Here is a 27,322-nt window from a genome sequence, read left to right as displayed (position 1 = left end):
ATTTGTTTAAGACTACCAAGAATCTCTCTGTGTGACCCTGATTTAGCCCACTGCATTAAAAGGTTAAAAAGTAGGAAACCAGGGTGTCTGATGTAAACAAAGCAGAGTAGCATTGGTGTGACAATATGCCGGACTCCAAGCTAGTGAGGAGGTCATTTCTAATCCAGCCACTTGACTCCAGGTGAATGAAATGTTTTCTCCATTGCTGCTCATGCTGTTTGCAGTGCCGGCACCCTAATGTGTGTGTGTGAGAGAGAGAGGGGGGGGTGTGTTTCTCAATACTGTTTATTGGCGACGCAAATAAAGAACAATTAAGAGTTCTTGTTAGCGTCAATTGTTGACTTGGACCAAAATTTCTTTCCCTCTTTCCTCCATTTTTTTTGTCACTATGTACTGCTAAATTGGTAGATGCAGGATTTATTTTGGTCTCAGAATTGCACACTTTGACTGAGGTGGCGGCCAATTTAAGCGCTGTAGCCATAAGCCAGTAAAGCCACAATATAGGCAGCGTACTGTAGGTCTTTATGCACTCTTCTGTTTCATTTTCCGCATAGGGAAGACCAGGAGGGGCTGAAGATTTTGGCCTTGATTTTTCAACAAATTGGCCGTTGTGCTGTGGGATCTGGAGGGATCTGTAGGCCTGCTCATGGGACGTCAGTGTTGCTGCTTATCGGATCCACTAAATTAGCCAGACCGCTAATTACCTCCCTGAGAGGACAGTCAGAGAGAGCTTTCGGAAGCTTTTTTCTTGTTTTTTCCTTGCAACATCTCCACCCCTGTGGGTTGAAGTCTCAAGAGTTTCCTCCCTCGTCCACTTTTCACTCGCTTCATGTAATAGGCAAACAAATAATACCTCTGTGTGTTAGTCTACTGCATCATCACTTGACCTAGGTTACAGTGAGGAAGCTGGTTTAGGGAGGACCGTTGTAATGGCCGAAATGGAACAAAGGGAACGGTATCAAACACTTCAAGCACACGGAACCTTCCACTGGAAGGTTACTGTCATGTTCCTCTGTTGCATAAGGTCCTCATATTAGGACAGCCACTGTCTCGTCAGTAATTGGGTCAGTATCAACTGAGACTGTCCTGATATGGACACCGTAGTTGCTCTCGTTCACATGGTGTTGTTGGCCTTGTCCTCAGTGTACTGAATTGCCTCCAGTGTACAGGGACTTATTGTTGAGTCCCAAACATCTGGGGAATTGAGATTAAAGCATCACTGAAGCTCCTGTCTATGTCAAATTCGGGAGTGGGAGCTGAAAGGTCGCTTCCTCACTGTCCAGCATCTCACGCCACAGACGACACCTGCGTCGGTGTCGTCAGAACGCCTCTAATGTGAACACGATGACAGGTCGCCCGTCGACCCGTCCACGCGGCTTGGCAGCTGCAGGTGCAGGGAACAGTGTTTGAACAAGGCTAGCTCACGTCGGCCCATAGCGCAGCCCTTGCGATTGATCCTTCAGCTAGCTTACTCTACTTCTCTCTTTCTCTCCCTCTCATCTCTACAGTTCCCTTCTACACAGAGATACCGATCTCGCTGACTGGCACAAAAAAAACTAAAAGGGGGATGGACACACTGAAGACCCCCCCGATCCCCGGCCAAAAGAGCCACCCGTTTCCCACGAGTAACCGCTCAATAAGGGCTTTTTCTTCTGTTTTTCTTTCTTCCCCTCCTTTCATTCCAGCCCTCAGTGGCTCTGTCTTTCCTCAGAAGGTGTTTTATCATCGTCTGAAGGGCACCTGCTTCAGGAGTAGTGTGAGAATATGGCCTTCAGAGAGTTGTTCTAAGAACTACGTATCACACAGAAAACAACTTGTTATAGCAATTATATCTCGGTGCTCCTGCGATTATCTAGACGAGGGACTATATGGAGGAGTCGAGATCCCATGAACCGTCGATTGATAAACTCCAATTAGCTAAACTTAGTCATTTTGTGTGTGCGTATAGTCCATTCATATGTTGTGGCTACTTCCTGGGTGAATGTATTGGATCTGATATTAAATAACAAAGGCGATGAATGGCTATGTTACCCCATGTAATATTTCTCCCTAAGTGACTGACTATGTTTCTGTCCATTCGCATTTCCTGACTGTAGCAGCTAGGGCGAGCACATGGATAGACTGCCTCCCGTGGTCACTCAGAGAACAACTCGTCCTAACATTCTCACCCAAACACTGTTATGTCTGTGGCCCCGATGAGAAACCTTGCTGGTTGCAGAGTGGAAAAAAATCATAAAGATGAAAAGTCAAGCAGAAAAGCTGTTCTATAAAAATAGGGGGATTGTATAGGAGGGAGCGGGAATGCCGTACAGAAATTAGCTTTGGCTGACAGAGCGCCGAAACATTACCGTCTCTAAGCAATTTACGAGAGCGATTACTCTGATTATTATTTCAACAATACCCAGCTATGCTCTTTCAAGGGCTGCCAGTGGGGCTGAGGCTGGGGGAATGAATGGCCTTGCCGAGACTGAGCGTCTGGGAGTTTCACAAGGCACTACACGGGAGGGAGGGAGGGAGGGAGGGAGGGAGGGAGGGAGGGAGGGGGCAGAAAAGAGAAAGGGAGACACACTTCAAAGGGTCTCGGGTTCTTCATAAGGGTCACTGTTTTAGTCCTCCTGACGTTAATTTCTGTTTTTACTAACCCCTTCCCTCTCTCTCTTTCTCTCTCTCTCTCTCTGCAGCCCCCAACGAGCCTTTGCTGTGCAAATTCGCAGACGGAGGGCAGAAGAAACGCCAGAGCCAGAGCAAGTACCCACAGAACGGGCGGCCGTGGCACAGGGAAGGCGAGGTAAGCCACTGACTCATTACAGCTGCCATTTTGGTTCCATAGGTACAGCCATCCGGCAGTTACCATTAACCCTGCATTACATACCAGCTACTCATGGCACTGGAATGACGTTTGGTTCAAAGGCAGGCATTTAACCACTGAGGTAATGGAAGTCTTAATGAGGGGTAATTTAGGTCCATGTAAAACATGACAGACTGTCTCCCATGTTTAAGGTTGGCGCTGGCAGTGAAAAAAGGTTGAAAAAAGGTTGAAAAAAAGCACTTAAAGTATTGATTCAAACCTTCAAAATAAGAGTTGAAATATAAGTTGCATTTCAAGGTTGTATGAGTGCCCTCCCAAGGCTGCCAAACATATAGGTGCTCCACCCATGGTTCATAGTAGTTCTGGCCTATAAATTGGATACCTAACATATTCAGCAGTAGCAACCTACAACGGGAAGGGCAGTCGGACGGTTTTTCATGCGTCTCTACGCACTACGGAGAATATGAACTAGCAGGGGCTGACAGTTGTGCTGAAGCTGCAAGGTAGAAAGGAAAGAACAAGATATAGGCTCTCTGTGGAGATGGGCCTGACTGTGTGTCTTTCAGGAGACGTAACATACCCTCCAGTTTGTCTGCTTTGTTGGTTGTGTGCGTAATGGTTGTGTGTAATATACTGTGTGTGTGTGTGTGCGAGAGTGTGCATGTCCATCACAGACTCAGCAGACCAAACGCCGAGCCCAGTGAGGCCTGTTTACCCTAACACCATGTTGCTACAGAGCCTCACACACTGACAGGGTTAGCTGGCTAGACTTGACGCGAGGTGAGAGGGGTGTGTGTGTGCAGCGTCTGGAAAGAGGAGGAGAGAAGAAAGGAGAAAAGAAGAGAGGCGGCATCACTAGAATAGACAGAATACACAAAAACACTTTGGCTCTCTCTCATCTCTCCTCTCCTCCCCACACAGCGTGCTGATGAAATCTGCTGCCCTCCTTAGATTAAAAGGCTTGCCTCTCGCCCAACTACGTCTCGCGCGCAGATTAACGACATGGTTCGTGTTTTTATCTCCGTAAAAAGGCCCTCCCGTGGCCTCAGGCTCAACAGCTAGGAAGAGTCTTGCATCTCTCCTCCCTCGCCTCCCTCCCTCCCTCCCTCACTCCTGGCTTCCCATTACTCTGGTTAAGGACATGAGTGAGTGGCTGGTGGAGGCTTAAGTGCTGGTGTTGTTGGGGCCTTTGTGGGTTCGTTCGTGTGTGCGCGCGCTTGTGAGATCGAGAGTGCACACACGTACAGTATGTTCTGTATGTGTGTGTGCGCGCGCGCACGTTTGTTCGTGACTTTGTGTGTGTGTGTGTTTGTCAACGAGGCCCCCCACAGTCATTGATCAGCAGCACAGCCAGCGCTGGGAGGTCGGTTTCATATGTGAGTCTATTTAATCAGACGCTCTCCAATCCTTCACCAGGGGCCTCCCGTTCTGTGGCCAGATGAAGAGGGGCCGCCCAGAGCACGCCATTTGCTACGTTCTCCATTGAACCCCTTTTTAAGTCAGCCAAACTCCCAGAACACACCGGGGGTCTAGTAGAGCACCCGTAGAGCAGCAAGCAACCCCATTGTTGCGTGATTAGTCAGTAGTTGAAAAGGGGTCAGAAGTCAGACGGAGGTTTTGGAAGAAGGGACAAGTTTCTTCTAAGTGGCTATGAGGCATGCGAACACTCTCTCAAACATGCGTTACATCTTACGAATGATGGGCGCTTACACGCGCACACGCAAAACACACACGCAAAGTCACGTGGGTTCAAGCGCACGTACTCTGTCTGAGTCACGCATGCTCACACGGACACGGGCACACACAGCATACACTCATACGCACACACCATAAATCATTCAATCGTTAACACATGCACACAGTCTCACAACGTCACACTAGCTCAAGTGCTTTCTCTTTGGGGAAAGTGTTAATGGCAAAACGGCCCAGTTCTCCCCTGTGTGAAAGGAAGCCTGACTGATGTTTTTGAGTGAGAGGGAAAGAGGGTGTGTGTCTGTGTGTGCGTGTATGTGTGTATTTGTGTCTGTGTGACCTACAGCCGGACACCAAGTCCAGTACAGGTGTCCTTCCAGCTGCCAGAGGGGCCGACTTTCTCTCCCTCACGTACTGTCACTTTCTCTCCCTCACATGCTCAAACTTCCTCTCCGAGACACATACTGTCACTTTCTCTCCCTCACATCCTCCAACTTCCTCTCCGAGACACATACTCTCACTTTCTCTCCCTCACATACTGTCACTTTCTCTCCCTCACATACTCTCTTTCTCACATACTCTCTTTCTCACATACTCTAATTTTCTCTCGTACATTTATTTCTCTTTCCCACACGTACTCAGACACATATTCTTTCTCACATACACTTTTTTCTCTCTCTCCTCTTCATCTCACTTTCTTTCTTTCTTACACACACATTCTCTCTCTCTTTGTACCGGACACGCCAACAGCATGCATAATCAGTCATGGCGATGCAGCCGACCCTTATGGGGGATTGTCTGTGTGAGCCAGGCAGCCATGGTGTGGAATTCATTAACACATGGAAGTAAGGGCACCACGCATGGGACTTATCAGCCTCACCAGACAGCTGGCCATGTCTGGGATGGCCATTATCACGTACAGTGCCTTCAGAATGTATTCATGCCCCTTGACTTAATCCACATTTTGTTGTGTTACAGCCTGAATTCAGAATGTATTAAATATATGTTTTTTTCTCACCCATTTACACACAATATCCTGTAATGACAAAGTGAAAACATGTTTTTAGAAAGTTTTGCAAATGTATTGAAAATTAAATACAGCAATATCTAATTTGCATATGTTATCACACCCCTAAGTCATTACATGTTAGAACCACCTTTGGTGGCGATTACAGCTGTGGGTCTTTCTGGGTAAGTCTCTAAGAGCTTTGCACACCTGGATTGTACTATATTTGTACATTATTCTTTATAAAATTCTTCAAGCTCTGTCAAGTTGGTTGTTGATCATTGCTTGACAGCCATTTTCAAGTCTTGCCATAGATTTTCAAGCGGATTTAAGTCTAAACTGTAACTAGGCCACTCAGGAACATTCAATGTCGTCTTGGTAAGCAGGATATATTTGGCCTTGTCTTTTAGGTTATTGTCCTGCTGAAAGGTGAATTTGTCTCCTAGTGTCTGTTGGAAAGCAGCCTGAACCAGGTTTTCCTCTAGGATTTTGCCTGTGGTTTTCTCTATTCCGGTTATTTTTATCCTAAAAAAACTCCCTTAGTCCTTGCCCTTCACAAGCATATCCATAACATCCACCACTATGCTTGAAAATATGAAGAGTTGTAGTCAGGGATGTGTTGGATTTGCTCCAAACATAACGCTTTGTATTCAGGACATAAAGTTCCATTTCTTCTTATTTTTACCCATCTACCAATAGGTGACCTTCCTGGTTTTTGTGGTTGAATCTGTATTTGATATTCACTGCTCTAATGAGGGACCTTACAGATTATCTGTATGTGTGAGGTACAGAGATGAGATAGTCATTCAAAAATCATGTTAAACATTATTATTTCACGCAGAGTGAGTCCATGCAACTTATTATGTGACTCGTTAAGCACATTTTTACTCCTGAACTTATTTAGGCTTGCCATAACAAAGGGGTTGAATACTTATTTATAAGAACATGATTCCAATTTGACATTACGGGGTATTGTGTGTAGGCCAGTGACACAAAGTCTCTGTTTTAAATTCAGGCTGTAACACAACAAAATGTGGAAAAAGTCAAGGGGTGTGAATACTTTCTGAAAGCCCTGTATAGGCACACAAATATAAACACATACACACACTGAAGCACATACACAGATGCAAACACATAGACTTGGGCATGCACATATAGACGCAGGCACACAGTGAAACATGCAGTGCGTACATACCGTGATGCACATGCAGATGCATACACTCAGACTGGGGTTGAATGGCGGGAACCCGCTTACCAAGGTGTACTGGGATTTACCACCCAAAACCACTCCCTTTTCCCGGGATAAAAAAGTGCCAGAAACCGTTAAATGACAAATGATGCATATGAACAGCGTGGCGTGAAATGGAACCGTTAAATGATTTGCAATGTCTAAATCTGGCTTCTCTGCGGCCTCTGCATGATGAATTATCAACGCTCAGGGTGGTGACAGACAGCCCATCTCAGTATGGAATTGCATGTTCTCTTCTGCTTTATCATGGTTTGAACAATGTGTGTAATTCCAGTCCATATAATACAGTATAATACAGTACAGTAATACAGTTCACACTCAAAAAGATGACTCTACTAGTGCTAGTTTCATTTATTTACCCAATAGAGCACATAACTAGCTACATCTACGGGCTTTTAGGTTTTTCTGTTATGTTTAATGTGCAGTAGTAGCCTATCATATACTGTATGTATTGGATAATGACTCAATCATTTGGGCGTTTTTGGGCTTGCGCACATTAAATGTATGTAATGTATGGCTCATCAGGCTCAGGTAGCATCAGGCTTACATTTTTTATCAAAGCTCTAATCAAATCCAGACATAAGCCTATTTATACGCTTTATAATGCTTTGAATGAAACTTCCGGTTTTGGCGGGAAATACTGGGTTACCCGGGAGAAAAATGATTTATTCTCAGGATGGAACATTTGTAAAATACCAGGAAAATATTCCATGCTAACTCAGACACATACCAGTACACAGACTTCCTGTCAGTGGGACATACAGGCACATATACTGAACATAAATATAAACACAACATGTAAAGTGTTGGTCCCATGTTTCCTGAGCTGAAATAAAAGCTTATTGCTCTCAAATGTGCACAAATTGGTTCACAACCCTGTTAGTGAGCATCTCTCCTTTGCCAGTATAATCTATCCACTTGTCAGGTGTGGAATATCAAGAAGCTCATTAAACAGCATGATCATTACACAGGTGCACATTGTGCTGGGGACAATAAAAGGCCACTCTAAAATGTGCAGTTCTGTCACAATGCCACAGATGTCTCAAGTTTTGAGGGAGCGTGCAGTTGGCATGCTGACTGCAGGAATATCCAACCGAGCTGTTGCCAGATAATTTAATGTTAATTTCTCTACCATAAGCCGCCTCCAACATTGTTTTAGAGAATTTGGCAGTACGTCCAACCGGCCTCACAACCACAGACCATGTGTAACTACACCAGCCCAGGACCTCAACATCTGGCTTCTTCACCTGTGGGATCATCTGAGACTAGCCACATGGATAGCTGATGAAACTGAGGAGTATTTATTTCTGTAATAAAGCCCTTTTGTGGGGAAAAACTAATTCTGATTGGCTGGGCCTGGCTCCCCAGTGGGTGGGCTTATGCACTCCCAAGCCCACCCATGACTGCGCCCCTGACCAATCATGTGAAATCCATAGATTTGTGCCTAATGAATTTATTTAAATTGAATGATTTTCTTATATGAACTTTAACTCAGTAAAATCGTTGAAATTGTTGCATGTTGCTTTTACATTTTTGTTCAGTGTATGTATACTGTACACACAGTGCAATTGTAAAGTATTCAAGCCCCTTTACCTTTTCCACATTTTGTTACGTTACAGCCTTATTTTAAAATGGATAAAATAATTGTATTTCCTCATTAATCTACACACAATACCCCATAATGACAAAGCGAAAACAGGTTTTTAGAAATTTTTAGCAAATGTATTAAAAATAAAAACAGAAATATCTTATTTACATAAGTATTCAGACCCTTTGCTATGAGACTCGAAATGCATCCTGTTTCCATTTATCATCCTTGAGTTGTTTCTACAACTTGATTGGAGTCCACCTGCGGTAAGTTCAATTGGTTGGACATCATTATATAAACAGGCACACACCTGTTTATATAATGTCCCACAGTTGACAGTGCATGTCAGAGCAGAAACCAAGCCATGAGGTCGAGAAGGGCCTTGGTCAGTAAGGTGACCAAGAACCCGATGGTCACTGACAGAGCTCCAGAGTTCCTCTGTGAAGATGGAAGAACCTTCGAGAAGGACAACCATCTCTGCAGCACTCCACCAATCTGGCCTTATGGTAGAGTGGCCAGACAGAAGCCACTCCTCAGTAAAAGGCACATGACAGCCCACTTGAAGTTTGCCAAAAAGCACCTAAAGACTCTCAGACCATGAGAAACAAAATCATCTGGTCTGATAAAACCAAGATTGAACTCTTTGGCCTGAACGCCAAGCATCACGTCTATAGGAAATCTTACACCATCCCTACAGTGAAGCATGGTGGTGGCAGCATCATGCTGTGGGGATGTTTTTCAGCGGCAGGGACTGGGAGACTAGTCAGGATCAAGGGAAGGCTACCCAAAACATTTGACCCAAGTTAAACAATTTAAAGGCAATGCTACCTAGTACTAATTATGTTATGTAAACTTCTGACCCACTGGGAATGTGATGAAAGAAATAAAAGCTGAAATAAATCATTCTCTCTACTATTATTCTGACATTTCACATTCTTAAAATTAAGTCCTAACTTACCTAACACAGGGAATTTTTACTAAATGTCAGAAATTGTGAAAAACTGAGTTTTAATGTATTTGGCTAATGTGTATGTAAACTTCAACTGTATATATGTGCACATGCATACTATCAAATGCAGACACCCCCCCTTCAACACTCAAACATCTCTCAAATGCAAACACTCGTACTCACACTCAAACACACTCACATGAATGACCACACACAGGCCTACTGTATATTATGCTAATGCCGCTCACATCCGCTGTGGCCGTGTCACTAAGGGCTTATGCATCCGGTGTAGTATTCATTGGATCTCTTTTTCCCACTCACTCACGTGGGTGATGTCTATGTACACTGATCCCCCCCCCTAGTTCCTGAGGGTCATTCCTGCCTTTTAGCTCACACAACCCTCCTGAAGGAAGGAGGGAGTAAGAGGTATGGAGAGAGAGAGGTAGGGAGAGAGGGGGAGAATGAGAGAGGGGGACAGAGAGCGAGAGAGAGAGAGAGAGGGGGACGGGGAGAGAGCTGGACAGCGTGCTGATGAAATCTGCTGTCGTCAGCAGGTTCCCGTTAAAATAAATGGGATTAGGCCTCCTCTGGGAGAGAGGCTACAGGAATGCAGATGACAGGTTGCAGGGAGAGAGGGAGAGAAGAGAGAGAGAGATGGGAACAAAACAAGAGAGGGTGAGAAAGAGGAAGAGATACAAGGGCCTCACACACATTCACGCGTACACCCACCATCATTCCTCTCTCTCTCTCTCTCTCTGTCTCTCTCTCTCTCTCTCTCTCTCTCTCTCTCTCTCTCTCTCTCTCTCTCTCTCTCTCTCTGTCTCTATCTCTCTCGCTCTCTCTCTCTCTCTCTCTCTCTCTCTCTCTCTCTCTCTCTCTCTCTCTCTCTCTCTCTCTCTCTCTCTCTCTCTCTCTCTCTCTCTCTCTCTCTCTCTCTCTCTCTTTCTCTCTCTCACTCTCTGTCTCTAAAAGGCTTGTGTCGATCATTGTCCCACATGCATAAAGTGTATTGAAATCCCTTTTTGTTTCCTATCTCTCAAAACCTGTTCATTATGCTGACTTGAATTTGAAATTCAATGATTAACCTGTGATATGTCTCGTCTCTCTTGTGTTACAGACTGGTATGCAGTTAACATATGATCCTGCTGCTATGCAGAATGGGTAAGAGTCAATCTATTTAAAGAATCTATAAGAGATGTATTGATGATAGGTCTCAGGCGTTTGTTCGTGCGTGCATGTATGCTTTCATGCCTGGTTGCCTGCATGTGTTCCTGTCCCTTTGTCTGTGACTCTGATTGTGTGCGTATGCGTGCCTTCCGTGTCGGTGTGCTAAGGGGTGCCATGGAAATGAATGTCCTAGCAAAGTGGTCTATTTTTCGCTGTGTGCCGTAACAGGAAGGGGAGGAGAGCCTTGAGTTCCGTCCTCTCTCAATGTGGCCTCAGTCTGTGACAGGAAGCTTCTCACTCACTCCCTGCTTCCTGAAGCACTTAATCTCAATGACTCTGGAATGAGACTGGATGAATGAATAGGATCTCATTAGACATACAATAGCAATGTATAGATACAGTATATGGAGAATATACTGTGTGATTGCAGTATGTTGAGATGACTTAAAGACTTGTAGTCAGTGACAATAGTTCTATGTCAGTGGTCACCAACCTTTTCTGAGTCAAGATCCCTTTCCGAGTCAAAATGCAAACCCAGATCTACCGCTCAGATTTTTTTTGTGACATGACTTAAATAACATAAGTCTATGCAACATTAACCAATTAAAAACCATTCTGAAGCAATGAGGTTTGTGCAGTAGGCTATAGGCCCAATACATTATCACTGCATATTGCCCTGCCAACGTTGGTATATGATCACACTGGTAATAGATCATTTGTTGTGTTACTTGTGAGGCACAGCTGAGTGATCACAATCTTATTTTTTCTTACTGGACTGATGGTCTGCATCTGATGGTCAGTCTGAGGGGAGGGAGGGATCAGCGGGGAGGCTGCCTCTCACCCGACTCACCCTCCCTCCGCTCTCCCTCTCTCCGCTGAGAAATGGGGACACAGTCTTCCAGCTGATGGCGAAACTCAAGTCACACTGCATTATTTCTGCCTCATGCACCAATTCATGTTGTTACGCCTATGACCAGAGAAAGTTAAATACTCCTTGATATTAAAAAATACACAAGCCGCTAATAATAACCAAAAGTATGTGGACACCCGCTCGTCGAACATCACATTCCAAAATCATGGGCATTAATATGTAGTTGGTCCCCCTTTTCTGCTATAACAGCCACATCTGTGAAGGCTTTCCACTAGATTTTGGAACATTGCTGCGGGGACATGCTTCCATTCAGCCACGAGCATTAGTAAGGTTGGGCACTGATGTTGGGCGATTTGGCCTGGCTCGCAGTCGGCATTCCAATTCATCCCAAAGGTGTTCGATGGGGTTGAGGTCAGGGCTCTGTGCAGGCCAGTCAAGTTCTTCCACACCGATCTCGACAAAACATTTCTGTATGGACCTTGCTTTGTGCATAAGGGCATTGTCATGCTGAAACAGGAAAGGGCCTTCCCCAAACTGTTGCCACAAAGTTGGATGCACACAATCGTCTAGAATGTCATTGTATGCTGTAGCGTTAAGATTTCCCTTCACTGGAACTAAGGGGCCTAGCCCGAACCATGAAAAACAACCCCTGACCATTATTCCTCCTCCACCAAACTTTACAGTTGGCACTATGCATTGGGGCAGGTAGCATTCTCCGGGCATCCGCCAAACCCAGATTCGTCTGTCGGACTGCCAGATGGTGAAGCGTGATTCATCACTCCAGAGACCACTTTTCCACTGCTCCAGAGTCCAATGGCGGCAAGCTAGTACATGGAAACCCATTTCATGAAGCTCCAGACAAACAGTTATTGTGCTGACGTTGCTTCCAGAGGCAGTTTGGAACTTGGTAGTGAGTGTTGCAACCGAGGACAGATTATTTTTACGCGCTACATGCTTCAGCACTCGGCAGTCCCGTTCTGTGAGCTTTTGTGGCCTACCACTTCGCGGTTGAGCAGTTGTTGCTCCTAGACCTTTCCACTTCACAATAACAGCACTTACAGTTGACCGGGGCAGCACTAGCAGGGCAGAAATTTGACAAACTGACTTGTTGGATAGGTGGAATCCTATTACGGTGCCACCTATATAATATTTGTCTATGGAGATTGAATGGCGGTGTGCTCAATTTTATACACCTGTCAGCAAAGGGTGTGGCTGAAGCAGGCAAATCCACTCATTTTAAGGGGTGTCCACATGCTTTTGTATATATAGTGTATATAAAACACAGGAAAAGTGTTTGTCTGCACTGGGCCTTTAAAGCCTGTATTTCCTTGCCATTTTCAGACAAATATTAACTGCTGGAGAAACAACACATTAACACGTTTCGTGAGGTCATGTTTTTTTATTCCACCTGTAGTTCAAGTCATTGTTAGTAATTTTAATCCAAGATTTCAACGCATAAAATAAAATTCATTGAGGAATAGTGTAGAAGGTAGCAATACAGAATCTACTGTAAGTAAGGCTTTTCAATTTTATAATTACAGTACTCATTCCAGGGCTTTTCTTTATTTTTTACTATTTTCTACATTGTAGAATAATAGTGAAGACATCAACATTGAAATAACACACATGGAATCATGTAGTAACCAAAAAAGTGTTAAACAAATCAAAATATATATTATATTTGAGATTCTTCAAATTAGTCACCCTTTGCCTTGATGACAGCTTTGCATACTATTGACATTCTCTCAACCAGCTTCATGAGGTAGTCACCTGGAATGCATTTCAATTAACAGGTGTGCCTTGTTAAAAGTTAATATGTGGAATGTTTTTCCTTCTTAATGTGTTTGAGCCAATCAGTTGTGTTGTGACAAGGTAGGGGTGGTATACAGAAGTTAGCCCTATTTGGTAAAATAAAAATTATGGCAAGAACAGCTCAAATACGCAAAGAGAAACAATAGTCCATCATTACTTTAAGACATGGTCAGTCAATCTGGAAAATTTCAAGAACTTTGAAAGTGCAGTCGCAAAAACCATCACGCACTATGATGAAACTGGCTGTCATGAGATCCGCCACAGGAAAGGAAGACCCAGAGTTACCTCTGCTGCAGAGGATAAGTTCATTAGAGTTAATTGCACCTCAGATTGCAGCCCAAATAAATGCTTCACGGAGTTCAAGTAACAGGCACATCTCAACATCAACTGTTCAGAGGAGACTGCGTGAATTAGGCTTTCATAGTTGAATTGCTGCAAAGAAACCACTACTAAAGGACACCATTAAGAAGAAGAGACTTGCTTGGGCCAAGAAACACAAGCAATGGACATTAGACCGGTGGAAATCTGTCCTTTTTTTGGTTCCAACCGCCATGTCTTTGTGAGACAGGTGAGTAGGTAAACGGATGATCTCATGTGTAGTTCCCACCGTGAAGCATGGAGGAGGAGGTGTGATGGTGTGGGGGTGCTTTGCTGGTGACACTGTCTGTGATTTATTTAGAATTCAAGGCACATTTAACCAGAATGGCTACCACAGCATTCTGCAGCGATACGCTATTCCATTTGGTTTGCGCTTAGTGGGACTATAATTTGTTTTTCAACCCAACAATGACCCAAAACACACCTCCAGGCTGTGTAAGGGCTATTTGACCAAGAAGGAGAGTGATGGTGCTGCATCAGATGACCTGGCCTCCACAATCACCCGACCTCAACCCAATTGAGATTGTTTGGGATTAGTTGGACTGCAGAGTGAAGGTAAAGCAGCCAATCACTGCTTAGCATATGTGGGAATTCCTTCAAGTTTGTTGGAAAAGCATTCCTCATGAAGCTGGTTGAGAGAATGCCAAGAGTGTGCAAAGCAGTCATCAAGGCAAAGGGTGGCTACTTTGAAGAATCTAAAATCTATATTTATTTGTGTAACACTTTTTTGGTTACTACATGATTCCATATGTGTTTTTTCATGGTTTTGATGTCTTCACTATTATTCTACAATGTAGAAAATAGTAAAACTAAAGAAAAACCCTTGATTGAGTAGGTGTGTCCAAACGTTTGACTGGTACTGTATTTGTAGCCTTTGTACAAAGCCCACACATGCTAGTTGTATCATAATATATAATCGTAATATATGCCATTTAGCAAACGCCTTTATCCTAAGTGACTTACGTTTTACATAAGGGTACTTGGTCCCATGAATCGAACCCCCTATTCTGGCGTTGCAAGCACTACGCTCTACCAACAGAGGACCATTGAGAGTGGTATAACATTGCACTTAACCAGCGAGGGGATAAAAATGACACCCAGGGATGTTAAAGTAGCCCGCCGTGATACAGTAGCCCGCCAGCTCTTTCCCCAAGAGCCAAACTCAACACCTTGGAATAGCCTTCTTTAAATGCATTGAGTTTTCCCAAACACTGTGGATTGAAGTCAGCAATCAGCCTAAGCCAGCCAACATGGTATAGCCTTATTGCTCGAGGCTGGTGGGGGCGAAAACACAGACGGACATTTTTTATGCGACGACAAAGCTCAATTTTGATCTGATAAAACCAGACTTTTCAATCGAGAAGCCATAAGATGCTTCATGAAACTTTTATGCGCCCCACGAAACACAATATATTGCGTTGCGTTTGATTTGAGCAGGCAAAGGGATGAAACAAGACAATGAAGGGCTATACCCACATGAAGGAAGCTCTGTCTGTACGGCCTCAAAGACTGACTGCGCGGATCTGTGCATAGACGACTATGTGGGTGTGTTTATTGGTGTGCATGGATCAATGGACATAAAAGGTATTTTAGTAGAGAGATTGTTTCTGTTGTATGGTTCATTCCAGTCCTTATGTGGAGATAGACTGGCTCGAGGAATATTTATGGAAAAGATTTCATATGGTTCAATTAGAGGTTAGTACATAAAAAGCCTAAGGCATGAAACACACAAAAATGTCCTCACATACTGGTGTCTATAAATGAATGTTAATTCCCAATCAGCTTTTGGAAACAGTAGTTCCCTAACCAAACATACATAGTGTCATCCAGTACCAGGGTCTGACCTCCCTTTCACCTGCTCTGTTTCCTCTCTCCCCTCAGGTTCTACACCTCGCCTTACAGTATCGCCACCAATCGCATGATCGCACAGACGTCCATCACGCCCTTCATTGCTGCTTCCCCCGTCTCCACATATCAGGTGAGTGATGTACTGGAGTGTACCCAGAGGGAGATAGCCGCGGGGCGGCTGGGGACCGGCTGGGAGATGGGCAAGCTGTGGGGCTGGAAAACAGCAAGGGGCTCTCAGAGATTCGGAACTTTGAAGCTTTCCTCATTGGTTTGCCAACGATGCTGGATGAAAACACAACAGACGGAGAGTCTCAACAGAAAATTAGCACGAAATAGACGGAGGGAAAAAAGAGAAAGGCAACGCCCGTTAGGAATTAAGAGTGTTGGGAAAAACAAACAGTTTCTCCCTCGCTGTCCTGACCCTGTTGTGCTTTTCAAGCTTTTTCAAGCTGTCATACCTTTCATAGTAATTTTACATCCTTTTCCTGCTAACTGAATTCCACACTTTGTATCCCAGTTGATCCCTGGAACCATGTGAAACAGAGCGTTTCCATTTCTAAACACGCACAATTTCAAGCACCTCCAGATGGGAGAACAAGCAGAAGGGAAGAGACACTGTTCAGTTCACCTACACTTTCCCCCAAGAGCACTCACTGTTTATCATTGAGGCTGATTAGAATGCAGAAAGAGGGAGAGCGACAGGGAGAGAGAGATGGAACGAGAGAGTGAGAGAGATGGAACGAGGGAGTGAGAGAGCAAGAAAGAGAGAGCGCTGGAGAGAGAGAGAACGATAGGGAGAGAGAGAGAGAGAGAGAGAGAGATAAAGACGGAGAAGGAAAGATAGAGGGAAGGGGGTTGGTTGGTGAAGGTTGGCTTGTCCGCCTTTCAGAAACGTCTGATTAAAACTCAGGTCCAGCGCTGGGGTGAGAAGTGGGCTGGGGCGCGGCGCTAATCCGCGTTCCGAAGGCTTCCCAAATTGATTTATCAAAAACAATGGCCTGGCTTTTGAGGAATATTAATCCTCACAGTTTCAATATTGGCCACCACCACTTCCTGTAACATTGCCCTTCAGCAAGGCAGCACCAGGCAAGGTGAGTCCTCCATCTTCTGCTCAAGTACAAAGAGTAGAGCAGGCAGGAAGCAAAGCATACAGTATGAGACAAAGGAATCACTAGTGGGCAAAATTGAGAAAAATTATATGATTTCAGTTCTTTGTGGTAGAAAATATGAAGCATTTTGCACCTTTTTTATTGGCTACTATTACATATAATCTGCTCAGATGCAGATAATTTATTGTTTATTGAATTGTGTGTTTTACAATTGTATTTATTTACTGGAAATAACAAACAAACTAAGACGATGGCTAATTCGCCAAATGCCCACTGTAAACAGTTTTTCTGTTTACAATGGGCGCTGGGAAAACATCCTGATTACTTTGTCACCTGACAGTGGACAATCCATCCACTTCCTGGTCTAGCCATGCGGTCTGCCCAGCTGTGTTCTGGCTGCCTTAATATCAAACACAAGCTCAGGGCAGCGTCAGCCAGAGGTAGACAGACATCCTCAGACTAGACCACTGGACAACATAGTCAGTCACACAATGTACCAGCTTCTTATTAAGTCATCACTGCTGCTACTAATGCATCCATGAAAATATTTAGTTTTAAACAAAAACACTCAATCTCAGTCAAAACATTTAAAAGCACACGCAGTTTGAATCTTGTTGATGTCACATGGAAATATTCTAAAGGTGGACGATTAGGGAACAAAGCATTGTCTCATCTCCTTTTTCTTCCTGTTGTCTCGAGAACAAACATCGTGAGGAAGAAACAAACAATCATGGCTCTGTGCTATACAATAAAAACCCCTCACTTGTTTAGGCAAGCCCCAAATCATGGGCTTTAACGAGCTCAGAGGATTGGCGTTCTTATGGAAGATTAGCATCTGTTTGTCTTTGTTGAGTCCAATCATTTCCCCAAGGATCAATGGCTAGACGTGTGTGTCTCTGACTAGCTGTCTAATACTCCTCTCCAGCTAATCTAAATGGTCCATTTATTCAACTGTGGCTTCTCTCACTGTCAACAGCAGGAATTCTGTTGAACTGAATGTCTCACAAAGTCCAATAGAGCTGTAGGTCTTTTTCTGTTTCAGGGTTAGTTTGTGTGTTCTTGTCCCTCGATATTCGGATTGCCACTGTCGACCCAAGCTGGGTTGAGCCATCTTGGCCTGTGGCGTGACACGCTGTGCCTAATTCTGCAAATTCAAGGCCTGTGTGTTTTCAACTGGCCAAGGCTTGCTAGCTTCATCTTACCTCAACACACCCACACTTCCCAGGCACGGAAGTTACAGTGGGAAAGGACAGGGCACAAGCATGCACTGGCATGCAGAGAAATAGCGTGACAGTGGAAAACCAGTTATTGCACACTGTTGATTGTAAGGGAAAAGAGGTGGCATGGGTAACCTTAAGTCAAAAATGATGTTTCATTTGATGTCTCCCTCATAGGTCCAGAGTACGTCATGGATGCCTCATCAACAATACGTTATGCAACCTACAGTAAGTGCATTACCATTCTCTGTGTCATGTGATTTACTGTATGTGCTCTAGCAGTCCCACATGGACCTTTGACCTTTTGGGTTAGAGGTCGACAGGAAGTCGAAGATACCTGATGTCTACCTTCACTTGCGATACGTTCACAGTGCCTTTCGGGTTAACTCACCAGAAGAGTTAAGAGAGCTTTGGACAGAATGTTATGAGCCTTTCAGAATGTTTCAACCTCCAAGGCACTTTCTATATATTTAGAGCTAAGATCAGGCAGCATTGGAATTGGTTAAAGTAGACGCTCGGTCTTCAAACTCCTCCTGTGGCAAGTCCACTTTAAGACCACCTTCGGAACTCACCCACAGACTCAAACACTGAACCGAATTGTATCGCTGATAGCTAAATGATTCCTCCGCTACTGAAAGTTGATCGTTCCATTGTGATAAACACTTGGATGTCCATTCGCTCTTTCTTAGGTGTACGAACATGTGTTTCTGGTTGGGAACACACAGGGTTTATGGGTCTTGGTGGACGGTAGTGTGACTCAGCAGAATTTAACTAGCAAAGTAGAACACCAGCAAGCCTGCTCAATCTATCTCAGCAACGTACCAGGCCTTCAGCGTTCAATTCTGCAATAGTACTGCAATACTACTTATATCAGTCAGCGTTTCATGTTATATTAACCCTACATTACTAATAGGTCCCATGTGGCTCAGTTGCAACTCCAGGGTTGTGGGTTTCGATTCCCACGAGGGGCCAGTACAAAAATGTATGTACTCACTACTGTAAGTCGCTCTGGTTAAGAGCATCTGCTAAATTCCCCAAAAATGATATAATAATAATAATAATATATGCCATTTAGCAGACCCTTTTATCTAAAGTGACTTACAGTCACGTGTGTATACATTTTTCATACGGGTGGTCCTGGGAATCAAGCCAACTATTCTGCCGTTGCAAATGCCATGCTCTACCGACTGAGCTACAGAGGACCAGCGTTTCATGTCATATTAACCCTAAATATTTATCATCCACAAGTTCAACAGATCTCAAACTCAATCATTCTAGCTAGAATATAACCTCAATTATACCTAACTACTAGTGTATATAGTTGTTTATTTCATAAATTGTGGTTTCATGCATTTTTCACACAGAGTAGCTAATAATAACATTATAATAGCACGTACTGTAATGCAACCGACTGATTCCCACTTTAGGACAACTTAGTCTCTTGTTTAGGTAAGAGGCAATTAGTAATTAGAGCAGCCTGTATGAGTTGTTCATGAGAGCTGATGCTTTCAGAGCTCCTAATGGTTCTGCTGCTGTTGCATCCAATCTCCCACCCTGGCCCTGAGTTTTACTGCAGTGCGTAGATCTTTATACTGGTGTCATTGTGATGTGTTAGGCTATTGCCATGTTATCAATATTGCACTAATGTGAGGGACTGAAAATGCAGCCTCGTGTTTTGCAGAGAGTATATCAGGTGTCATGTATGACCCAGATGCAGACAGTGTCGAAGAAACAAAAGTTTATTTCTAATGCAGGGGCAGGCAAACGACAGGTCAAAGACAGGCAGGGGTCAGTAATCCAGAGAGGGTGCAAAGGGTCCAGAACGGCAGGCTGTCTCAGGGTCAGGGCAGGCAGGGGTCAATAATCCAGTGATGTGGGGCAAGGTATAGAATGGCAGGCAGGCTCAGGGTCAGGGCAGGCAAAACGGTCAAAACCGGGAAGGACTAGAAAACAGGAGCAAGAACAGACGAGCCAGGGAACAAACGCTGGTAGGTTTCATAAACAAAACAAACTGGCAACAGACAAACAGAGAACACAGGTATAAATACACAGGGATAATGGGGAAGATGGGCGACACCTGGAGGCGGGTGGAGACAAGCACAAAGACAGGTGAAATAGATCAGGGTGTGACAGAGTAAGGATATTCAAATCAAATCAAATTTTAAAGGTCACATATGCCGAATACAACAGGTGTAGTAGACCTTACAGTGAAATGCTCACTTACATGCCCTTAAAAAACAATGCAGTTTTAAGAAAATCCCTAAAAAGTAAGAGATAAGTATAACAAATAATTAAAGAGCAGCAGTAAATAACAATAGCGGGGCTATATACAGGGTGTATCGGTACAGAGTCAATGTGTCAATGTGCGGGGGGCACCGGTGTTGAGGTAATTGAGGTAATTATGTAGTTGCCATACCAGGCAGTGATGCAACCCGTCAGGATGCTCTCGATGGTGCAGCTGTAAAACCTTTTGAGGATCTCAGGACCCATGCCAAATCCTTTGTCTCCTGAGGGGGAATAGCTTTTGTCGTGCCCTCTTCACGACTGTCTTGGTGTGCTTGGACCATGTTCATTTGTTGGTGATGTGGACGCCAAGGAACTGCTCCACTACAGCCCCGCAGATGAGAATGGGTGCTCGCTCGCTCCTCCTTTTCCTGTAGTCCACAATAATCTCCATCGTCTTGGTCATGTTGAGGGAGAGGTTGTCTTATCTCCTCGCTATAGGCCGTCTCATTGTTGTCGGTGATCAGGCCTACCACTGTTGTGTCATCAGCCAACTTAATGATGGTGTTGGAGTCGTGCCTGGCCATGAAGTCATGAGTGAACAGGGAGTACAGGAGGTGACTGAGCACGCACCCCTGAGGGGCCCCTGTGTAGAGGATCAGTGTGGCGGATGTGTTGTTACCTACCCTTACCACTTGGGTGTGGCCCATCAGGAAGTCCAGGATCAAGTTGCACAGGGAGGTGTTTAGTCCCAGGGTCCTTAGCTTAGTGATGAGCATTGAGGGCCCTATGTTGTTGAACACTGAGCTGTAGTCAATGAATAGTATTCTCACATAGGTGTTCCTTTTGTCCAGGTGGGAAAGGGCAGTGTGGAGTGCAAGATTGCATCATCTGTGGATCTGTTGGTGCGGTATGCAAATTGGAGTGGGTCTAGGGTTTCTGGTATAATGGTGTTGATGTGAGCCATGACCAGCATTTCAAAGCACTTCATGGCTACAGATGTGAGTGCTACGAGTCGGTAGTCATTTAGGCAGGTTACCTTAGCGTTCTTGGGCACAGGGACTATGGTGGTCTGCTTGAAACATGTAGGTATTACAGACTCAGACAGGGAGAGGTTGAAAATGTCAGTGAAGACACTTTCCAGTTGGTCAGTGCATGCTCGGAGTACATGTCTTGGTAATCCGTCTGGCCCAGCGGCCTTGTGAATGTTGACCTGTTTAAAGGTCTTACTCACATTGGCTGCGGAGAGCATGATCACACAAGTCGTCCGGAACAGCTGATGCTCTCATGCACGTTTCAGTGTTACTTGCCTCGAAGCGAGCATAGAAGTTATTTAGCTTGTCTTGTAGGCTCGTGTCACTGAGCAGCTCTCGGCTGTACTTCCCTTTGTAGTCTGTAATAGTTTGCAAGCCCTGCCACATCTGACGAGTGTTGGAGCCGGTGTAGTATGATTTGATCTTAGTCCTGCATTGATGCTTTGCCTGTTGATGGTTCGTCGGAGGGCATAGCGGGATTTCTTATAAGCTTCCAGGTTAGAGTCCCGCTCCTTGAAAGCTGCAGCTCTACCCTTTAGCTCAGTGCGAATGTTGCCTGTAATCCATGGCTCTGGTTGTGGTATGTACGTACAGTCACTGGGGGGACGAAGTCGTCGATGCACTTATTGATAAAGCCAGTGACTGATGTGGTTTACTCCTCAATGCCATCAGAAGAATCCCGGAACATATTCCAGTCTGTGCTAGCAAAACAGTCCTGTAGTTTAGCATCTGCTTCATCTGACCACTTTTTTTATAGACCGAGTCACTGGTGCTTCCTGCTTTAATTTTTGTTTGTAAGTAGGAATCAGTCGGATAGAGTTATGGAGTTATGGTCAGATTTGTCAAATGGAGAGCGAGGGACAGCTTTGTACGCGTCTCTGTGTGTGGAGTAAAGGTGGTCTAGAATTTTTTTCCCTCTGGTTGCACATTTAACATGCTAATAGAAATGAGGTAAAACTGATTTAAGTTTCCCTGCATTAAAGTCCCCGGCCACTAGGAGCACTGCCTCTGGATGAGCGTTTTCCTGTTTGCTTATGGCGGAATACAGCTCATTGAGTGCGGTTTTAGTGCCAGCCTCGATCTGTGGTGGTATGTAGACAGCTACGAAAAATACAGATGAAAACTCTCTAAGTAGATAGTGTGGTCTACAGCTTATCATGAGATACTCTACCTCAGGCGAGCAAAATCCTGAGACTTCCTTAGATATTGTGCACCAGCTATTGTTTACAAATGTGTCTTACCCCCGTGTCTTACCAGAGGCTGCTGTGCTGTCCTGCCGATAGAGGGTATAACCCGCCAGCTGTATGTTCTTAATGTCGTCATTCAGCCACAACTCGGTGAAACATAAGATATTACAGTTTTTAATGTCCCGTTGGTAGGATATATGTGCTTTCAGTTCGTCCCATTTATTTCCCAGCGATTGAACGTTAGCTAGCAGAATGGAAGGCAAGGGCAGATTAGCCACTCGTCGCCTGATCCTCACAAGGCATCCTGGTCTCTTTCCGGGAAACCTACGTTTCCTTTTCCAGCGAATCACGGGGATCTGGGCCTGGTTGGGTGTCCGTAGTATATCCCTCGCGTCCCACTCATTGAAGAAGAACTCCTCATCCAATTTGAGGTGAGTATTCCCAGTTCTGATGTCCAGACGCTCTTTTCATTCATAAGAGACGGTAGCAGCAACATTATGTACAAAACAAGTTATGAACAACGTAAAAAAAGAAAGAAAATAGCATGGTTGGTTAAGAGCCGATAAGACGGCAGCCCTACCCTCCGGCGCCATCTTGGACAGCTGAAGGATCTGAAGAAAGATCTATCCCCAAGCCACCCATTTACATTACATTTAGGTCATTTAGCAGACACTCGTATCCAGAGCAACTTACCAGGATTGTGAGTGCATACATTTTCATACTTTTTCCATACTTGTTCCCTGTGGGAATCAAACCCACAACCCTGGCGTTGCAAGCGCCGTGCTCTACCAACTGAGCTACACGGGACTACCATCCCACTGGTCTTCATACACTACATCATACCTAAGGCACTGTGTGGGTCCTCCAGACCCATATCTTAGACTTAGAGCATTTAGGGGTCCTAGTGAGTGAGATCATTTACACACAGGCAGTATCAAAGACGACTACTGTACATATGTGATGCCGGCCAAGCCGGAACAATGCAACACTATAGTTCCTGATCTACCATCACCACCAACGCCAACACCACTATCCATAGAGAAGCCCTCCTACCACCTACTACCCTACTGCTGCTCCCTGCTGCGACCATTACCACCTAGCCTCCCCATCTCAGTTACCCCCACGCTGGGAGACAAGCAACATGTAATCTGGCCCCAGCAGGGCACCACTCCACCAGCCTCCCAGCCAGCTCCTCTCCTTCCCTCCCCTAGCCAGCTAGCCGCCATGACGGGACAGGAGTCCCTGGTGCTACAGATGCTACAGAGAGGAGAGGATCAAAGCATGGCTGCTGTGTGTGTGTGTGTGTGTGTGTGTGTGTGTGTGTGTGTGTGTGTGTGTGTGTGTGTGTGTGTGTGTGTGTGTGTGTGTTTTGGATTGGTTATGAGTGTCTGGGGTTTATGCTGTTTACTGCTCGATATGGGTGTGTTTATGAGTACAGTAGGCGTGTGAGAGATTGCTTGTGAAATACAGTGTGTACATGTTTTTACATGTGAACATGTTTACGGATTGATGAGTATGACTGGGCTGGCAGTGTTGCTCTTACATAAACCATATGAGGTATCTGTAAATCCCTTCATCTATAGTCTTCTATTGTGACTGTTGGCATGGCCTATAATAGAATAGGTGCTGCTATTGGACCAGGTCTCTCTTGGAAAAGAGATGTTATCTCAATGACAAAAACCTGTATAAATAAAGGTTAAATAAAAAGAAAACAGTTTAAATACAGTAGCGTCCCCCCTCTGCTCCCTCCCTATAGACCAGTGTGTCTTCCTCTCTCTCTCTGTCCGTATGGCCTTGTTCCAATCGCGCTGCATCCACAATCCACCAGACTGCCCAGTGCCCGTGCCCTAACCCCAGTTGCCCCCCCCCTTCAACCTCCCTCCACTCGACCACCACCCAACCTGTCTCCTTATGTCTGCACTTACATTCTTCCTGTACATGGCCACATTGTGGTCGTCCCCCCCGTGCCACCGATCCAATGAAACACATTAAACTAGCGGAGCGTGCTAGCCTAGCGTTCAGGGGCTACTTCAAGTATTAAACCAATTGATTGTGCTGCAATTTGGGGGCTGTTGGCGTGCACAGCATGTTTAACCAATGGGCCATTCTGGGGGGAGTGTTCTCCTGGTGTCTGCGCAATATGGAGGCGGCGGAGCATGGTAAAGGGAGAGGACATTGCCACAACCAATCAGAATGACTACACTAGAGCTCAGACCTGGGTTCTTTTTCTGGCTGTGTCGGGTGGACATTACAGGCCAGATCGTTCTTCAAGATGTTCAAACGTTCATAGATGACCAGCAGGTCAGTAGCTCAGGAGTAAATGTCAGTTGGCTTTTCATAACCAAGCATGGCTGACCCTAGCCCCCTGGCACAGAGACTATTGCAGCATAGATCATGGAGGCTGAGACGTTGGGGGTCAGCGGACACTGTGGCCCCGTCCAACGATACCCCCAGACAGGGCAAACCAGGCAGGATATAACCCCACCCACTTTGCCAAAGCACAGCCCCCACACCACTACAAGGATATCAACAGACCACTTACTACCCTGAGCCAAGGCTGAGTAAAGCCCACGAAGCTCTCCTCCACCGCACAAGCTCAAGGGGGCACAAAACTGCTCAAGAAGATCACGTCACAGATTCAACCCACTCAAGTCGAGTATACCGAAAAAGACCTGGCACGATGTGATGCACCCCTCCCAGGGACGGCATGGAAGAGCACTAGTAAGCCAGTGACTCAGCCCCCATAATAGGGTCAGAGGCAGAGAATCCCAGTGAAGAGGGGAGCCGGCTAGGCAGGCAGAGACAGCAAGGGTGGTTCGTCACTTCAGTTTTCGCACCCCTGGGCCAGACTACATTAGACCAAATTATTTTGAATACTATGTGAACCCAGGTATGCTAGTGTGCTGCTGTCGGTGGCAGTTTGAATTTGGAGTTACATGATAAGTGAGAATTGAAAGTGTTCTTTTAGTAAGAGTGTGCGGGCTGCTGTTACATGGTAGAAACAGCAGTGTATCTTGTTTATCTCACTAGATTGAGTTTGACAACCGTAGCCTGAGTGCTCTATCCCTCAGCGTTGAGCTTTGTTAGGAGATGGGGAGAGAGAGAAAAATGAAAAGACAAACAGTTTGCAGAAATGTGTGTATCCTTGGACGAGAAGTGCTTAGAGCGAAAACTTCAAAAGAAAAATGACAGCTTGTTTTCAATTGCCGTTAAAACACGGCTTCAACTCGCTTCTTTCTCTCCCATTCCTTCACTTTTTCTCTCTCTTTATCTTTCCCTGTATCATTCTCTCTCACACTGTCTCCTCCTCTCTCTCTTCTCCATCTCCTGTCTCACTCCATCTCTCTCTCTCTCTCTCACTCCTCTCTCTCTCTCTCTCTCTCTCTCTCTCTCTCTCTCTCTCTCTCTCTCTCACTCCTCTCTCACTCTCTCACTCACACACTGTCTCCTCCTCTCTCTCTTCTCCATCTCCTGTCTCACTCCATCTCTCTCTCTTTCTCTCTCTCTCACTCCATCTCTCTCTCTTTCTCTCTCTCTCTCTCTCTCTCTCTCACTCTCTCTCTCACTCCATCTCTCTCTCTCTCTCTCTCTCACTCCTCTCTCTCTCTGTCTCTCTCTCTCTCTCTCACACTGTCTCCTCCTCTCTCTCTTCTCCATCTCCTGTCTCACTCCATCTCTCTCTCTCTCTCTCTTCATCTCTTCCACTCTCACCTGTCCCTTCCAGTACTGAGGTTCTTTGAAGCTGTGGTGTGGTGTACATGCCAGCTGGGAGGGTGGTGTTGCCAGCAGTACTTGGGCTGTGAGGTAATGCCTGCAGTAGATCAGTCAGCAGCAGACCTGGGATAGTTGAGTAGACTACACTGCAAACAATGTCAGTGTTACCTAGATTTTATTGTATTGAGATAATGAAGTTAAAATTGCTTGAGTTGAGTTCATCGCACTTACCAAGAAAATGCATTTCCTCGTTTTTAGTTGATTTAACTTACCCGGAAAATACATCAAGATAATTTGTATTGTTCTAAGATATTCTGACTTGTTTCAAGCCTTTTTCAAGCCTTTTTTAAGTAAGCAAAATTATCTGCCAGAGCACTAAGATAATTTGTCTTGGTAAGATGTCTTATTAGGATCAAATAACATGAAATAAGAATTTATCTTACCCTATCAAGCCTTTTTTGTTTTGTTTAAATAATCAAAATTGTCTGCCAGTGCACTAAGATACACTACATGACCAAAAGTATGTGGACACCTGCTTGGCATTGCACATGGGGATCTTAGCCTTGTGTGTGGCTGCTCAGCCATGGAAACCCATTTCATGAAGCTCCCGACGAACAGTTCTTGTGCTGATGTTGCTTTCATAGGCAGTTTGGATCTTGGTAGTGAGTATTGCACCCGAGGACAGACGATTTTAACTCGCTACGCGCTTCAGCACTCGGCAGTCCCAGAGCTTGTGTGGCCTACCACTTTGCGGCTGAGCCGTTGTTGCTCCTAGACATTTCTACTTCAAAATAACAGCACTTGCAGTTGACCGGGGCAGCTCTAGCTCTAGCAGGGCACAAATATGACGAACTGACTCGTTGGAAAGGTGGCACCCTATGACGGTGACACGTTGAAAGTCACTGAGCGCTTCAGTTAGGCCATTCCACTGCCACTGTTTGTCAATGGAGATTGCATGGCCATTTGCTCGATTGTACACACCTGTCAGCAATGGTCGTGGCTGATATAGCCAAATCCACTCATTTGAAGCGGTGTCCACATACTTTTGTGTATATATGTCAAGTCAATGCACTCTAACGGTAGGATATATTTATTTAAGATGCAATTTAGAACCATAGCCAGTCACACACATTATGATGCACACAGGCAAACACACACACTCCACTCTGCCAAACTACTGCAGCAAATAAACTAGCCAAGTGCAACATCGTTGTTTCTTCCCAGTGACTGATATACAGTATGCGCCCTTGATATATGTGCTCACTCCAGTATGCTGTTTTAGTATATATTTCATGTTTGTTCAGTAGAAGTTACACCATATTCACTGAATTCCTCTGCATTGTACCATAGTTGGTCTTTCATGCAGCGACTTTAAACCGTAACTATCTCCCTTCGTGGGAAGCACTGAATCATCCCACTGTACGATACCCTTTGGTTCAGGGGGAGAACGTTATGTTATGAATTTTATT

The 27,322-nt window shown here is 45.0% G+C and overlaps 1 protein-coding gene across 2 annotated transcripts in view; it reads left to right on the top strand.

The window, feature by feature from the left end:
* LOC115176039 (RNA-binding motif, single-stranded-interacting protein 3) overlaps positions 1-27,322 on the top strand; it is a 229,070-nt gene that overhangs the window by 171,661 nt on the left and 30,087 nt on the right. For both annotated transcript variants that reach the window (XM_029735777.1, XM_029735776.1), the window contains exons 7-10: positions 2,682-2,788; positions 10,411-10,454; positions 15,403-15,499; positions 17,873-17,923. In XM_029735777.1, coding sequence (XP_029591637.1) covers positions 2,682-2,788; positions 10,411-10,454; positions 15,403-15,499; positions 17,873-17,923 — 299 coding nt within the window. The remainder of the gene's footprint in view (positions 1-2,681; positions 2,789-10,410; positions 10,455-15,402; positions 15,500-17,872; positions 17,924-27,322) is intronic.

This window comes from Salmo trutta, chromosome 36 (genome assembly GCF_901001165.1).
Source record: "Salmo trutta chromosome 36, fSalTru1.1, whole genome shotgun sequence".
NCBI lineage: Eukaryota > Metazoa > Chordata > Actinopteri > Salmoniformes > Salmonidae > Salmo > Salmo trutta.
The sequence above is the reverse complement of the archived record's forward strand: the minus strand, read 5'-3'. Positions and strand labels throughout refer to the sequence as shown.